The sequence below is a fragment of the Harpia harpyja genome, chromosome 9, assembly GCF_026419915.1.
Source record: "Harpia harpyja isolate bHarHar1 chromosome 9, bHarHar1 primary haplotype, whole genome shotgun sequence".
NCBI classification, from domain to species: domain Eukaryota; kingdom Metazoa; phylum Chordata; class Aves; order Accipitriformes; family Accipitridae; genus Harpia; species Harpia harpyja.
Window position 1 is genome coordinate 37,973,201 of NC_068948.1, and position 16,412 is coordinate 37,989,612.

At 38.9% G+C, this 16,412-nt stretch overlaps 1 protein-coding gene across 1 annotated transcript in view; it reads right to left on the reverse strand.

Moving 5' to 3' along the window:
* Positions 1-764: 764 nt before the first annotated feature.
* Positions 765-16,412, reverse strand: part of GALNT9 (polypeptide N-acetylgalactosaminyltransferase 9) — a 161,602-nt gene continuing 145,954 nt past the window's right edge. Inside the window, exons 9-11 of the mRNA XM_052797384.1 lie at positions 15,006-15,101; positions 6,157-6,324; positions 765-5,407 (exon numbers count right to left, since the gene is read on the reverse strand). Coding sequence (XP_052653344.1) covers positions 5,261-5,407; positions 6,157-6,324; positions 15,006-15,101 — 411 coding nt within the window. The 3' untranslated portion in view covers positions 765-5,260. The remainder of the gene's footprint in view (positions 5,408-6,156; positions 6,325-15,005; positions 15,102-16,412) is intronic.

The following is a 16,412-nucleotide window of genomic DNA, read 5'->3' on the forward strand; positions in this document are numbered from 1 at the left end:
TCTTTTTCTAATGCCATTGATAGCTGGGGCATTGTAAAGACACAGCTAAAGTCTTCACACAGCGCAAGTATCCCAGATCTTTATAGGGACAAGTTATCAGAGTAAAACAGGGAGATTGTTAAGAGAGAACCTAAAGCTAATTCATTACATTTTTTAGAAGATGTAAATATTGATGCATTTTGTGCCAAATTCATTGAGAATTATTAACTATATAATTTCAGTATTTACTCCTTGAGTTTCCTTAGTTCACTAGGTAAGCAGACTCCATCTTTAGCAGAATGCACTCAGTGCATTAGTATTTCAAGAATATCCTTGTTGCCACACAGGAAGCTATAAATGCATGACGCACATACTGCAGTAGACCATGGTGCCAATTCATGTATTTTCCAAGCATTCAGTAATCACAGCTCTCACCTTAAGTCCAGTAATGTCGCACACACAAAAACCAAATTGTATCCGCAAAATAAGATTTAGAGGTACACACTACAGTGGTCTCTTGAATAGGTATTCCTGATGAAGCAATGCAAAAATGTGTTTAAGTTTGGGATTCCTCCCAGAGAGAACATAATATTAAGTTTACTTTGGTGGCATCCAGATCTAGAGACATGTGAAGACCTGATCATTCCTTGGTTTCTATCCAGCTTGTTAGCTAGTTCTTCTAATTTGCAATACCATCTTTTGTCTGTGGCATAATCTCATGATCAACTTTGATTAGCAGTAAGGAGCAGGTAGCCGAAATAGCAGCAGTCAAAAATGGAACATCATTGCTAGAAATATTTTTAATTAAGTGAATTCTGACAGTTGTTCTTCCTCCCAAAGCCTTTCATGAAAAAAACAAAGGTATTTGTGTCCTAACTGAATAATAATATGCCAAACTCCCTCTGAACTCCACCTTCTATTGAAGTTCTTCCTACAGCCCAACTCACTGGGTCCCGAAACAGGCCATAATGTGCTTTAGTATGGCTGTTAATGAACCATTTCAAATGAATACTGGATACTGAAGGAATTACATGCTGTGTAATTGATCTAAGGAACAGATTAGGACCGGTGCTATTTCATTAAACCTTATTAGCTCTGGCTTAAGTACTTAAAATTGCAGCTGTCCTGTGTCAGATAGATTACACCCCTTGTCACATGGCAAGTGAGGTTTTCATCTACTAGACCACAGTTTTTAAAGAGGCAGACTGATGAAAAGAAATATAAACAAAGACTGCAAAGGCCTGACCTTCAGACACACCAAGCCCCAAATTATTCATTGAAATGAGATACATAGTTCAACACTTTCAGAATATGTATGAAGACCTGTTGTTTGTTTCCATATTTTTGTCTTAGATCACTTCTATGGAACCAGAGTTTAGCTTTTTGGATGTGGAATAGTCCTGAAGAGCACTCATGCCTCATGGATGAGCACAATATAGATCTTTATGTAATTGCAGGGGAATCCATTGGGTCCTTCAACAACACCTTTTTTAGCTCTTTCTCTTAGTTGCTTTCCACTGGAGGTTAGCATACCTCAGGAGCCAGAGGACTATTTTGGCTGAGGAACAAATGGCTTTAGTCAAGCCAAGAATAAAGTTTATAGCTCTCAAAGGAGAAAGGGCTTTTTTTTCCCCACAGGACTCAATTTTTAGGGATCTTGACATGCTTACAAAAGTATTTTTTTTTACTGGTTTGCCTTTGACAGCAGTGTACTAGACTTGATGTTCTTTCTCACCTTCTGTTCTTCTGTCCTAGGACCTAGTATTTAACTCCATAATCTCCTAAATCAAACCAAATAGCAGTTGAAGATTTTGATCTGAATTTTCTCTACAAGGCGTATTACATTTACACTATATTACTTACTTTTCATAATATCTGGACTGCTGCACTGTGGGAAACGACTGAAAATTTGAAACAGCATTAAGCAGGATTTCAGATTATACTAAGGGGTGAAACACTGACAAGAGACCCATTGACTTTGGTTAAAACAGATAATACTCAAGGCTTTTTTATTATTATTCCTTTTATGAGAGAATATTTAAGACCCTCTCACATGCAGAGTCACCATGTTAACACCACAGCCAAAGCAGTGGTTCATACAGATAAAGACTAAAGTAAAAATAATCCAACAGCTGTGTTTTTCAAATATCAGAAATTGTTTCAGTAAATCTTAAAAAAATGACAATCACAGAAAATACCAACTCCAACTTTAAGAGTTATTTGAACTCTTTTATGTTATTCTGTAAATCTCAGAGCCATTCATCTATCACAAAAATCCGCTTTCCTTCTTATACTGAAAGTCTGGTTCTTGCAAGCCTCCTGCAGCCTGTGGCCTCTGCACTCAAAGCTTGCCAGGACTGACCACTCTCAGTCAGACCGTGTAGCAACATTCAGATGCTTTGCACTGGGCACTGAAAACGTGCAGTAGCAAAATTCCAAGACAACCAATTCACATTCATTATGGTGGTGTCATAATGAAGGGTTGTCATGCTTGCTTGAAATCTTTGCCAGTAAACACAGATCTATCTGGTCTTCTCAGCTTCAAAGCTCCTAAAATGCAAATGCAATATTCCTTTTAGGTAAATTTAAAACCCGGTATTCCTCCAAATATTCAGCCTTTCTTTTTCATTTACCTAGGATTTGAAAGGCTTGCTGCCCCATTGCTAACCAAGGCTCAAGTGTAGATTGGCAATTCAAGACAAGGAAAAAAAAAAGGGGGGGGGGGGGGAAAAGCATGTGGCATATTTGCTTCTGTTCAGTACAGTAACTTTACATTCTAATAGGCATTTAGTAGTCACACTGATATATAATTACTTTCAACTTCCAGCCACCTTCATCTAAAATAGTTAGCACTTGCTCATTGGAAAGACTACAAATGGTGTAAATGACCTGCAAAGTTATTCTCCAAAAAGCTCACCTAGTAAAATAGTCTTTCCCTTCTTTTGCCTTCTCACCTCCCTCAGCCAAATATTTCAAGGGGTAAAGCTCCATCAGAGTAAACAAAAGAAGAATACAGCTTTCATACAATTGAAAAGGGAGAAATTGTATCTGGAGAGAAGATGAAAAGTCACTTACAAATAGAACTCCTGTACAAAGCGTTCAACACCTGCTCAATAGATGGTAACTATCCTTTTAAATTGTTTAATGGGTTAACATAAGGAGGTTAAATGCAGGGCAACTGTTCCCAATCTATATTTAGCCTGAAGCTTCCTACCTGTTTAAGACCTGCAGGAAGGCTTGAATACTGAGCTTGTCCATGATTTTTTACTCTATTGCTTGATTTTTTAAAGATGCTACCTCTCCCTGCAGGTCTTATTACACTGTTCAAGAGGTTGTGTTCAACTAACTATAAACACGCAATTTTAAGCATTTTTATATTTAGAATCTCACCCAGAATTATTCTTTTGTATATATTCATGCATAACCTGATCTACGTGACATAAATAAAGATCAGCAATTAGCCACAAATAAACTCCAGGAGAATTGGCTTTGTATTACATTGTGCACACTCCATTTCAAAAATAAAGTTGGGGCAAAATATAGCGATATGCTCTCTAGATACCAACCAAAAGTTGACAAGAACTGATGGATTTTGCACGTTAAAAGTAAATATTTTATTACATACCATGCCCTTGAAAAATTAACTTTGTTTCCATTGTAGTTTGTTCAGCATGCCTTGAAATAGGAATGGCAAGAGCTCTTCAAGAAACAGATTGCCAAGATTCACGGTACTGCAGTGTCTGCAATTACCTATTTTCCTGGCTCAGTAAAACAAAACAAACTTTTTTTTTTTTTAAAATTACTATAAAATATTAAACAGTGAAGTTAACAGATACCATCTCTGTCTCTCCTTCAGTATGACTGAATCTTCTGTAATGAAAAGCTGTCTGCCATGGACCCACATCCAAAGCCTGCTGATGTTGACAGTGGTCATCAACTTTGACAGCCTATTGGATAAGGCCTTGTCATTGCTCTGGCTACCTGTGCAGAGATACTGCATGAACCACTGCATACATTATTAAATTCAGGTTCACAAAGATGCTGTCAATGGGTCAACTACAGTAAAATATTTATATTTCAGTGTAACAGTATTTCTGTATGCTGCCTAGTTCTTGCTCTAATTTGCTCTCTTATCACTAGGTTTTTGTTTGTTTTTCAAATACCGAAAAGACTTTGTTGGTTTGTTCAGGAGATTTGTCTAGACAGTGCTCACAAAGTGTATTTGCTCACATTTGACATTTTCACAGGACGGATAACAAAATGGAAGATGCAAGTTGTTAAATTCCGCAGATGGCACCTAAGTCAGTCAACTTATTTTCAGAAGTAATGAGTATCCAGCTTCCAGGCAGTTTCTGGAACAACACAACAGTGCACCTGCATGCACAGCACTGCAGGATGGGAACCTTGCACTTATGTACTCAGGGCTTGTGGGCCAGCTGAGGCCTCCAGAAATTCATCCATCTACTAGGACATTTACTGCCTCGAAAGAGTTAAATATGCAAGTGCTATATTGTGATGCCTTTACAGCCAAGAAATGTAAAATGTGGCAATATAATGGAGCATGTGGCTATTTTACCTATTCAACATTTACCTGTGTCTAACTAGAAGAGGTCTCTAAAATGCTGCTTTTTAGCAGCTTGAAGGTTGAGAACCACATGTAAACATTTGCGGAACAGTCTCTTTCTAGAAATAGAGACTCCTAAATCAACCTTGAAATTTATCATATATTATATTATATTTCCAGTGTTATTTACAGATCTTCTTGTGTAGTACAATGAACCAGACATGCTGAAAAGGTAGGATTTTTCCAGTCCCCTATTATACGAAGTACAATAAAAAAGGCACATGATTATTCACCACAGGAGTTGTGCACCAGTCAATAACTTAAAGCTAAAAAGCTACCCATCAGAGAACTCTCTTTATGAGGCAGTATTGGGATCTCTCCTTTGAACTCATCATAGAAACATCTGTCTATTAATTCCTCTAGGAGAGCTCAAGGAACCCGCTTTTCTGTTGTGTTCTGGTCTTCACAAGATTTCCAAATCAACAGAAAACTCATGTTAAGCTTCCCAGGTCATCTACTAGAGCAAGGAAGAGTCAAACAGGGCATGTATGTGTCTGCTTTTCTTTTTCTTCTTTTTTCCTTTGAATGCCCAACTATGGAGGATGCTTGAGAGCCAAGTCCAGTTCAAACTAATTTGCTTTAAGACAAATGCCTTGCAAGATATGGCACACAGAGCGATGGACAACGGCAGGAGAGGCAGCTTCTCAGCCCCAGCAGTCAATGTCGGCCATGTTTTATCCAGTTTCTAATCATCCATTTTTGCCCCGAGCACCTTTGTACAACTAATCTAAGCCCAAAATTTGCATCCTTTGACATTTCCACTTCTAGACAACGGCCAGTGTCTCTGCTGATGATTGGACCATTCTGAGAAAAGAGAAAAAAGAAAAAAGAAAAGAAAAGAAGGATTAGAAGAGGGAATAGAAAAGGTGAAAAGACTAGAAGAAAAATAGTGCTAGATCTGTAAATCCCAGAAAGCACTACAAAATGCCTGGAAAGTTTTGTATATTATCAAGTGATAAAAGTCCCTAGAAAGTGCTAGAAATTTCTAGGAGAAGCTCGATAATCCATACAAAGTGCCAAAACAATTCCTTGATAATTCTAGATTTCAGAATTGCTAGAAAATTTCCCAGAAATCACTAGAAAAATATCTAAAAAGTATTAGAGAATCCCTACAGACCCCAAGATACAGGAAATCCCAGAAACTGTAAGAATGCCTTCAAAAGTCCTAAAAATTATTTGAAAGCTCTAAATCTAAAAATTCCTAGAATGATGCTATAAAAATCCTGGAAAAGTTCTAGAAACAAAAATTCCTAGACACAGAAAAAAATTTACAAGTATGTTCTTGACAATCACTACAGAAATTGAGAAATGTCCAAGAAAGGAAAACTAAAAATTCTTAGAAAGCACACCCCAAAATTGCCAGTAATAATATAAGAAAATTCCTGGATAGCACATGACCTATGGAAAACATATCTGACTATTTCTAGAAGGCATAAGTGGGGATTCCTAGAATAGCCCTCTAAAGACCTGCTTGTTTTTCATTAAATATTCTCTACAGCAGCATTCCTCTCCAATTTATCTCTGCAAGGCTCCCTGAGCTCTTCCTTCCATACCTGTGTGAAATCCCAGAACCTCTGTGCTGGCCTTAGGACATCTTCACACTTCTTCAGAGTCGGTGTCCTGCCCTTCCCGTCATCAACAAGGCATTTGGAGTCGGGCAGAAAGGCCGTGGAGCCCAGTGGCCCCAGCTGCAGGACGCCTTCAGAGCTGTAGCGGACAAGCTGGGGAAGAAAGGAAGGGGAAGACTTTTAACTGCAGCCCCAGGGACCCCAGCGATGGGACACAAAGCCGACCTGCAGCTGCCTTCCCTGCCAGCTTCTGCCCCAAGTGCTGGTGAGGAGTCCTTCGTCCTTCTGCATGTTGGGACCTTCCCAGTCTAGCACATGCTGTTCAAGGGCAAAGCTTGGGAAACTTGTTTTACCAACATAGGGTCTCTCATAGGACACAATATTCCCTTCTTTCACACCTCTGCTCCCCACCATTCTCTACCCACTATTTCACTGCAAAAGGGCAATCAAGAAAGTGAAGTAATCAATATGTAAATCATACCCACTCAGCAGGAGTTGATTTAACAAGGACACGATGTCAATTTGCCATGCAGTTTGTTCTTAAGAGCTCTGTTAGAGGCTATTGATAGCAACAAGTCTAACTGGGTTTTGTAAATAAATGTTACTGAAAAAAATCCAACTATGCAACCAGTATCCAAAAATATGAGAGAAAAAAAAAGAAAAAGAAACCTTGAGGGAAATAACAGCAAATTTGCTAACATATGCTTCAGGACATGGACCTGTTGGAGTGAGTCCACAGGAGGGCCACGAAGATGATCATAGGACTGGAGCACCTCTCCTATGAGGACAGGCTGAGAGAGTTGGGGTCGTTCAGCCTGGAGAAGAGAAGGCTCTGGGAAGACCTTACAGCAGCCTGCCAGTACCTAAAGGGGGCCCACAAGAAAGCTGGAGAGGGACTTTTTACAAGGGCATGTAGTCGTAGGATAAGGGGTAATGGCTTTAAACTGAAAGAGGGTAGATTTAGATTAGGTATTAGGAAGAAGCTCTTCACCGTGAGGGTGGTGAGGCACTGGAACAGGTTGCCAAGAGAGGTTGTGGATGCCCCATCCCTGGCAGTGTTCAAGGCCAGGTTGGATGGGGCTTTGAGCAACCTGGTCTGGTGGAAGGTGTCCCTGCTTATGGCAGGGGGGTTGGAACTAGATGATCTTCAAGGTCCCTTCCAACCCAAACCATTCTACGATTCAGGCTTATATAATAAAGAACCACACTCTGATATTTCAGTTTTGTGCGAGGCTTAACTGTTCTGTAATTTAGCGATGTGGTAAATGCTACTGGCTGTAATTGGAGGCTTCAGGTGAGGGCCATTTATTATTTTAGAGGGTTTTTTTTAATAAAAAAAACTTAGGCACAATCATTCTTGTTAATTTTTACAGAAGTGTAATTTTTTTTTTAACCTTTCTTCTATTTCAAGTGATGATTTCACTTGCCTCAAGTCATTCACAGTAGAACGGCCCTCGAGAAAAAAAAATCCATATGCAGAAGGTGAGGTAAAAAAATTGGTCTCCTGTAATCTCAGCATGCCAGAATATATTTTATTACATTAATATTGGACCAAGGGAAAATATTTAAAGACCTAAAGAATATCTGTAGATGGCTCTTGTCAATCAGGACTAATTGTCACAATACAAATTTGTGATGGAAGAGAAAAGTTTTGCTTTGTTCACAGCAGCCTTTTTCTGTAAGCAGAGGGTGGCTGCCCATTTGCCTTCTCACACTGCTACATTTTGGGTCAGAGAGGAGGGCGACACTGCTCCTTCTCAGAGTGCTACGAGCTTGCTGGGACGGCACAACCTCCCACACAGCATGCAGGGGAAAGGACACAGCCAGCGCGGAGCCTGCAAGCTCCTGGGAGAGCAGGCAGCAGACATAAACCCACATCTCAAGGCACTGGAGGAAAAGAAAGCTTTTCCTAGGGACACACTGGGGATCTTGAAGAGTTTCTTGCAACCCAAGAAGCCACTGAAGAACTGCTGGATGATAGCAGGCCTGAAGAACAGAGTCTTGATGAAGGAAGGTTGATTTCAAACCCTTTATTCTGCCTCTTCCAGATCTGATTTTTCTCTACTACAATTTTTTTCAATCTGTATTCTAATAAAGCCTCAAAGCCTTAATGGTGGTTTTAGGATGCTCATTTAGAGGGAAAAGGGGCTCTGTCAGCTCACTCTCTATCACATTGCACTGAGATAACTATGATAGTGATGGAGTCCTCATAAGTTGCAAAAATTAATAAGTAAACCCCTTAATTACTGCTACTTTCTAGAATGGTTGAGGGAGAGCCTATTGAGGGAGATTTCAAAGCACATTAACGTGAAAATGCACAATGTTAATTTGGCAGCAGGCCAATACATCAAATCAGATGTATCGACTTCTCACTTCTTCTGTGTTTAAATCCAGAGTCATTACACCAGCATAATATTTTGTCCTCCTTACCCTAGTAGTAGTCAAGTGCAGCACCCAGGTGCCAAAAGACTGCAAAATGGAGTCAGCTACGTGGCTTGTATGCTGTGAGGCTGGATGCTGCAGGGTGAAGATCTGAGCCACCGAAGAAATGCAATTATCACCCAGGAAATTCACTGCCTGTCTGGTCTTATTGCTGTTATACGGCTGAAATTACTTAACAAGAAAGGGAAGGAAGGTCAGAAGTGCCTGCCATTTATTGGATGCTACTGACCAGTGCCTGAGATATCATTAAGAGTCAATCAAAAAACCTCAAATTAGAGCCTAGCTTTCTACCGCCATCCTTATTAACCTCAGAAGAGTCATGCTGTGAATAATCATATCTTGCTGGTGGTAAAAAGAACATGGTCTACTCGCTCCCAGACCAGATGCCCTTTGACAAAGTATGTGTTCATTTTCCCACCTGCCACTTCTGTTCAGAGCAACCATGTGAAGCGCAGAGTTAGAACAGAGTCTACATCAAAGAAAGCAGAGGGATAACCACATGAGGATGCTCCTTAGTATGAACAATGTCATTGTCGAGGCACTGTCTATACACAATAAATCGAGACACTTTTTTTTTTTTTTTTTTTTTGCCTTTCGCTATAAAGGTATGGGGGACATATGTAAAAGAAGCTCAAGCAAGCAAAGTGATTCAAAATGTGAATGGACTGCCAGCTCGGACAAATTAATGTCCTTTTTTCCCATATAAAGGACGGAAAAAAACCCACAATTTTTTTTTTTTTTTTTGAAAGTAGAACCTGCCTGTGTATTTCACACTTCTTGTATCTAATGGGTACTCAGCAGAGTTCAAATGAACTGCAGGCATCGCTGAAACTTACACTGACTGGGAAATGTGTTCATTTTGCAGTCTTTATTATATCTCTCCAGGTCCCAAAATACCACCTAGCAACCTGGTTGGCTTTGCCTTATCTAGATAATCAGAACCACTGTTTATAATGAGCTACCTGCTTTGTAGTATAGGATCGATTTTTCCTGTGGTTTAAGATGAGCAGCATTTTCTGTACCACTATTAAAATGGTTTAAAATATTCTTTGTCATTAGAATCTCAATAGCCAGAATTGCACGTGCTCTGCATCACAGTAGCCATGAACTTGGGAAAGGCACTGTTATACACAAGCCTGTCAAAGCAGAAAGTACCATTTCTGCTTAGGCCTTACAAGTGGAAGGTATGCTAACTCTAAACTATCCCCAATGTTGAAAGTGGCAATTGTGTGACAGCTCAACAGAGTCAGAGATGGCCCGGTGCAAGAAACTGCTATCTATACAATGACGAGACAAACAAACCACCATGGGCTTAATTTTCCTGAATCTGTACTTTCTGCCAAGAGTTCCAACAGTCATAAAAACTTAGGCTTATCGTAAAATAAAATAAAATTCTAAAAAAGCCACCCACAAACTATTATCAGTTCAGACCATATTACATAGTAAAGCTTTAGTGCCTGCTTCTGCAAAATCAGACCAGAAATTAAGGTTCAGGAAACTACTATATGATTAATAACATCTCCCTCCAAAGACTCCATATCATAACTTCCTAGAGACAACATAAACTGTGAAAATAAAATAAGCATTAAAGTAAGTTGCTTATTACTGTAGACTAGAAAGCAGAAACTGAGAGTGTCAATGAAATCGTGAAAATTACACCTGCTGTGTTCAAATCTGATCTTAAGTGCCACTGCCATACCGAAAAAGAAATAACCTGTGAATTTGCATTAGAACTGTGGGCATGATACATCACACCAAATCCATTCCCAGTGCCAGCCAGCCAAAATCTAATGACAAAGTCCCCTTTATTAAGGAATATTCAATCCCGTTCATTAAAAAAAAAAAAGCCTGTGCAAGTCTTGATGGGCTGAGAACCTTAGGTATCCACACACTCCCATTGCAAGCAGCAGAACAGAAGCAGTTTTATACATCACATAAGGATGGACCTTTGCTCTGTTTTTCTCTTTTATCTGAGAAGAGCTGAAGGATTCACATAAACGACACTGAAACTAAGCACTCTATTAAATACTTCAAGATCTAATCCCGATACTATCTGCTGTACCTATGATAACATAGGACGGTTTTTCCTTCAACATTCAGAAATCTGAGCAGAATGGAAAAGATGTCAAAGGTTGTTTATGAAAACCACCAAATCTGGTTCAAAAATAGTGAGCGGTGCTACCTATGGAAGGTGATCCTCCAGGAGCATCAATGTGATAAGTAAATGCCAGCTTTTAACAGAAGGATTTTACTTCAGAAAATCCATTCCTGCTAATTTCCAGTCAAGTGAAAAAAAGCAAAAAATAACAACAGGTAGTTGTTTGTAGGAAGCAGTTACACAGATGGGTCTGGTAGCTTTCCACACTAAATTTAACCCCTATCTCTCACTGTTGTTCTCCAAGCAAAAGAAAATCTTTAATGATCCTTCAGCCCTGCAGGTTAAGGTAGGCTGTAAGCTGACATAGCAACTGCAACAGCGAGCTATACAGGAATCTGAAATACCTTAAGTGTCCAGAATACTTGTCACCACAAGACAAACTGGTCACAAGTTACCAAACTTCCAGGTTTGTTACAGAATCTCACCCACTGCTTCCTGCAAGTTAAGAAACTACCTTTTCATCCACCCTGCTCTAAGCAATCAGACCTGCTACCCAGTGTGCAACTCTGGAAAACCATAGCTCTACCAACCAAAATGTTAAATATCTGCCCTCAAGCAAGTTTAAGTAAAGCCTTTCATCTCCTCTTATTCCATCTGTTTGTGAAGCTGCAGGCTCCAGGAATGCGAACATTGAGATCTCCCTTCTTTCTGCTTGATCTCAATGCCAAAGGAGTTCTCACTTTCACAGCTGCCGTGCCTCCCCTTTCTCTCAGTGTGAAAGGGAAGAGAGGAGGGTGGAGAAGGAGCCTGTTCACCACGGCCCTGTGATCCTAGGATGCTATTTTATTAACTTCTCCTCTTCTTTCATATGCCACATAATCAGCTCCACATCACAGCATTCAAGACAGACTCTGAGACAGTGAATATTTCCACTGAGGCTGTATAGGTGGGGAGTCTCACATGGTTCAAAACCTGCATGTCCTATAACCATTCTAGGAAGCTTCCAGAACAACACATTCCACTTTTGGGGGGTTGTGTTGTCTGCCTCCCCCTCCCCCCTTTTTTTTTTAAATTTGTTTTACAGCAAAAGGGTATTATGCAGTGCTATAGAACCAATGGGCTTTACAGGTGATTGTACAAGACAAGCCACATGCAGAGGCAAGGCAGTTCAAGACTCCCAATATATTGCTTAGTTTCTGAATTTTCTCTAGCCCTGGACTGTTCCCTATTGCTCTCCCAGCAGTATTTGCAAACCTTTTTTCCTGAAAGGGGTTAGATTCAAACTGCAGATCTAATGAACACAGATAAAAATGACACTACTTTTCTGTAAAGCAAATTTTGAAATCAGCTTAGACTGATGCAAAACCTTGTCTGTATATTCCCGTTAGCTTACACTGACTTAGCTCGAGTCAAATTCATTAAGCTAAATTGATGTAAAGTCAGGCTAAATGCATTCCAGAGCATCCATAGAAGAGCTTGTCCCTGTTTGACTAAAGAAATTTAAAAGCTGATGTCATTGAAAAGATGTGATTTATCATGGTAAAAACTGATCTTGAGAATACACATAGGAAAAGGCATTTTGTTCATGGAGCAGTAACGGTGGAGCACTTTTATTTTTCACTGGTAATGAAGGACAACACCATTCAGAGGTGTGCAATATGCAAGGGAAATAGGGTAAATAGAAGAAAAGAACATTTTATCACAGATGAACAGTAATCTTGTTCCTAACTCAGCTTTCTTTAAACACTTGACTGACTTCTGTTGGTTTCAGTGGAACCATGCGTGTACTAAAATCACTGGCAATTTGCTTGTCAGAATTGAAGAGTATGAAAAACAAACAAGACTGTAGATGAATAGTGAGAGGCTTTCACACCGGTAGGACATATCAAGCACCAGTGATAACCTAACTAACTGCTGAAAATGAGGTCCATGTTTATATTCTTTTATATTCAGTAGGGCATGTACAACTGACCCAAATCTCAATTCAGTAGGGGTATTTTATGCCCTATGCTTGAGATGAAAAAACTGTCAGAAACCGAAAGCTAAACATAGCAGACAACTATGCTCACCCAGGCTGATTAGAAAAGGGGCTTTAAAAATGTTTATTTAATATCTTAAAATGCTTGCTGTCAACACCTTTCATGCTATGTGCTTGAATATCCTTGATTAGGGTTTGTGCAGCTGTGGTTCTCATACTGAATTAATTTTGTAAATTGTGGTGAGATGATAGAAGTTTTCCAGCTGTGTAATCATTAATTAACTTGGCTGCATTTGAGTGGCTCCAACCCATGCTTGTCTGTGAAATACTCAACTTAGATAAAACATCACCTCTGCCTTCTGCTTGGTGTTTCTTGCAGAATTAAAACTTTTTGCCTTTTTCCTTTTTTTTTTTTTTTAAAAAAGAGGAAACGGAAAGTGTGCAGGATGATTTGGTAGATTAACTTTTTGCCTTTCCCATACTTTTATAATTCTCACACACAGGGGATGCTTTGGATTTTAAGGGTTGGGAGGAGTGACTTTCTCTTTTTATGCATTTATACAGTGCCAGTAACAAAAGGGCTCTAGCTTGTGGCTGTAATGTAAAGTCTAAAAACAGCTTTTCAGGTGTTTCCAGAAAATTCACACAGACAGGATACTGAAGACCTGTAGCAGAAGTGAGCCAGAAGAGATTTAACTGGTCACTGCCCAAGTTCAACTTCTTGGGCAGTAAATACTTTGTGTATTGTTATTTGCACCTGAGAAGAGCTGCCCAGTGTCAAGTATAGGGCCTACAATTCAAAAGGCATCATCTACTAGGCAACATATTTACATCTTACTAAAAGGAAAATGACCTGTTCCTTAATGGAAAAAATTGGTCACAACTGGATGTGAGAGGCAAGCTACTTTATGCCCCAAAATTTACTAGAGTTAGTCACGAGAAGCTGGGCACATCGCACTTCCTTTCCAATAAATTCACAGTAACTTATGCCCTCATCTATTTTCTTCTTCTGGAGGTCAAGGCATATTCTATGAAACAGGAGTCATGGAGGCAAACAAGTAGGTTAAGGGCTTAAATTGAAAAATAAATTACAGACAGAACCATTTGTTTCATTGTTCTTCTCAATGCTAGCACAATAACAGGAGATTAGAAGTTGCAAAGGGACTTTCTAGAAGGACTTAAATTTGTAACTTTCTGGTCAGAATGGAGCAAGAGACTGAACTCTGAGTGCCTTGACATCTCTAACTACAGTCTTCTTGGAAAGCTCATTTACATCTAATTAAGCAACACTATTTTGTTACCTGACTCAAAGGCTGTTCCTTCTGCCTCTACTAGGAAAGTGTCAGCCAAATGATCCATAATGATCCTGCCAAAAGGACCTTTTGTCAGTAGGAATTACTGTCTATCACACTGCTCTAATAAGGTATGACTCTTCACCAGCTTGCAATTAAGCACAATAGGCAATATTTATATTTTGCGACTCTTGTTATGCCTCCATGATGATGTATGCACCAGGACTCCAAATCAATATGCATACAACTGAACTTTAGATAATTGTTAAGTCTGTGATAAGGTTAGAGTTTATTTACACATGAGAATGTTCATTAACATAGTTTTGATTCAGATGGTACTTCAAAAGAAACTAGAATTACATTTCAGAAGAAGCTCAAGTCCTGGATTTAAATAATATCCAACTTGTATTTAAAAAACAAGTAACATCACTATGCATATGGAAAGAAGAAATGTCATTTTTAAATCTTCAGACATCTGTAAGAAAATAATAATATGCATGGGGACTGACAAAAGAGAAATCTTCTATTTTAGAAAAGTATTAACTTAAAAGATATTCTTAATTCCCTTTGAAGTTGATGTTAAATATGTGCTTAACTTTTTGCCTACTTGGGGAATCACATCAGCAGCTTGCTAAATCATTTCTTCACAGGAGCCTATTGGACCAATGAACAGTTAATTTAAAGAGGTACTATTCCTAGAATAAGTCAAGTCATAACGAGAACAGCTTCTCACTCATACAAACTGTCTAAATTCATTAATCTGCGGTGGATCGCTCTGTTATTAAAACAAATTATCATGACTCTTCTGTTTTCCTAACTGGCACCTTCGATGTATAGATTCATGTGCTTTGGAACAGCCTTGGAAAGGGCACCCAAAAAGACTGGAGTAAAGCCACATATTTTCCTTTGGAACTCAGGAATGTACTGCCAAACTCAACTCAAATGCACCAAATTACTTTTTGTTTCTTCTGAAAATTCTTTAAGTTAAAGGTTTCTCATTAATTATGGGATTTTAACCATTTACCTGAGAGGACATTCCATGGCATGGATAAAGGATTGCTTTGTCATCCTCTTCGGCTCCCTGATCTAAACAGTAGCCACTAGCTTTGCTGTTACGCACCTATAACCGGATCAGAAAGAAAACAGTTGTATTAGAAATTAATTTGTATGATGCAAGTCCAATCTAGCTAAATCTTAGCTGCACTACAGCTACTGAAACAACTAGTATGTAAAACTGTTCTCTGAGAAACACATGCTTATTCTCCAGATATGACAGGATGCCAACAGTGAATTTGCTACAAGAAAAGACATTATTTGGACAACTGCTGTCTTTACAGACCTTGGGTCAGAGTCATATTTTTAGCAGTTGCTCAAAGATCAAACCCCCATAAAATTCACTTTAAGAAACCCAGGCCAAATTTTGCTCCAAATTACCCTTGTGTAAATATAAATTTTGACCCTATATGTTGAGAATGTGACTTCACCAAATGGCATAGGAACTACCCAGGATTGGTGTTGGATGTGGCACCCTTTTGTTTGCTTCTATTGGTTATATAAAACTAAAAAAAGCATGTGAAAAAAATTTATTTGAATTGAGAACATAGTATATGGTTATGTACAGAAGTGACGTAAAGCACATTGTTGTGAAAGGATACAGCAATGATAAGCAGTGTTGGAAGGCTTTCAATATATTTAAAGTGTGGGTTCGGAGATCCAATGAGGTGAAAAATTCACGTGCCTCCCCAGACAAGAAGAATTTACAAGTCTATAAAAGCGAGCTGGAGGTCTTGTGAAATTTCAGGCCTGCCTTTCTTTTCAGGCTAGAAGTATTACACACATATTTTGGACATAGAAAAATTTTACAGGTATCTTAAACAAGTTATTTAGACGGACATTTTGAAACAGTCAACAGGTCAGTTTTGGTTTAGACTGTGCAGTATTTGTCTGGCCACCCCCATAATATAGAAATAGCTGCTGCAGGAGATGTCGGAAAATCAGTAAATAATCCTTCATATTACGGTGTACGAGCATAACAGGGGATCTGATCGGATAAGGGGGCTCACCAACAGTTAAATTTCAGGAGGTTTAGTTTATGACTCGGGTACTATAAAGGCTAAAGAAGATGAAGACAGCTTTATGACATGGCTTTAAAAAATGTGAATTGAGTCACTAGGAAATATATTTTTACTACTGTTTCAATCTGTTTCACATCTACTCAATACATTTATTTTCCTTTAAACTCACTAAAATCCAGACATCTTTTCCTCCAGGAAAATAACCAGAAGAGAAAGTATTTAATAACAAGCTTGATGTCATTTAGGATGAAGCCTCTAGTTTTTTCATTATGGGCATGTAAGACTGAAAGTGAACTATGCCAGTTTATACTAGCTAAATAGCTTGTGTGGCTCCATTTTATTATAAATTTTAATGA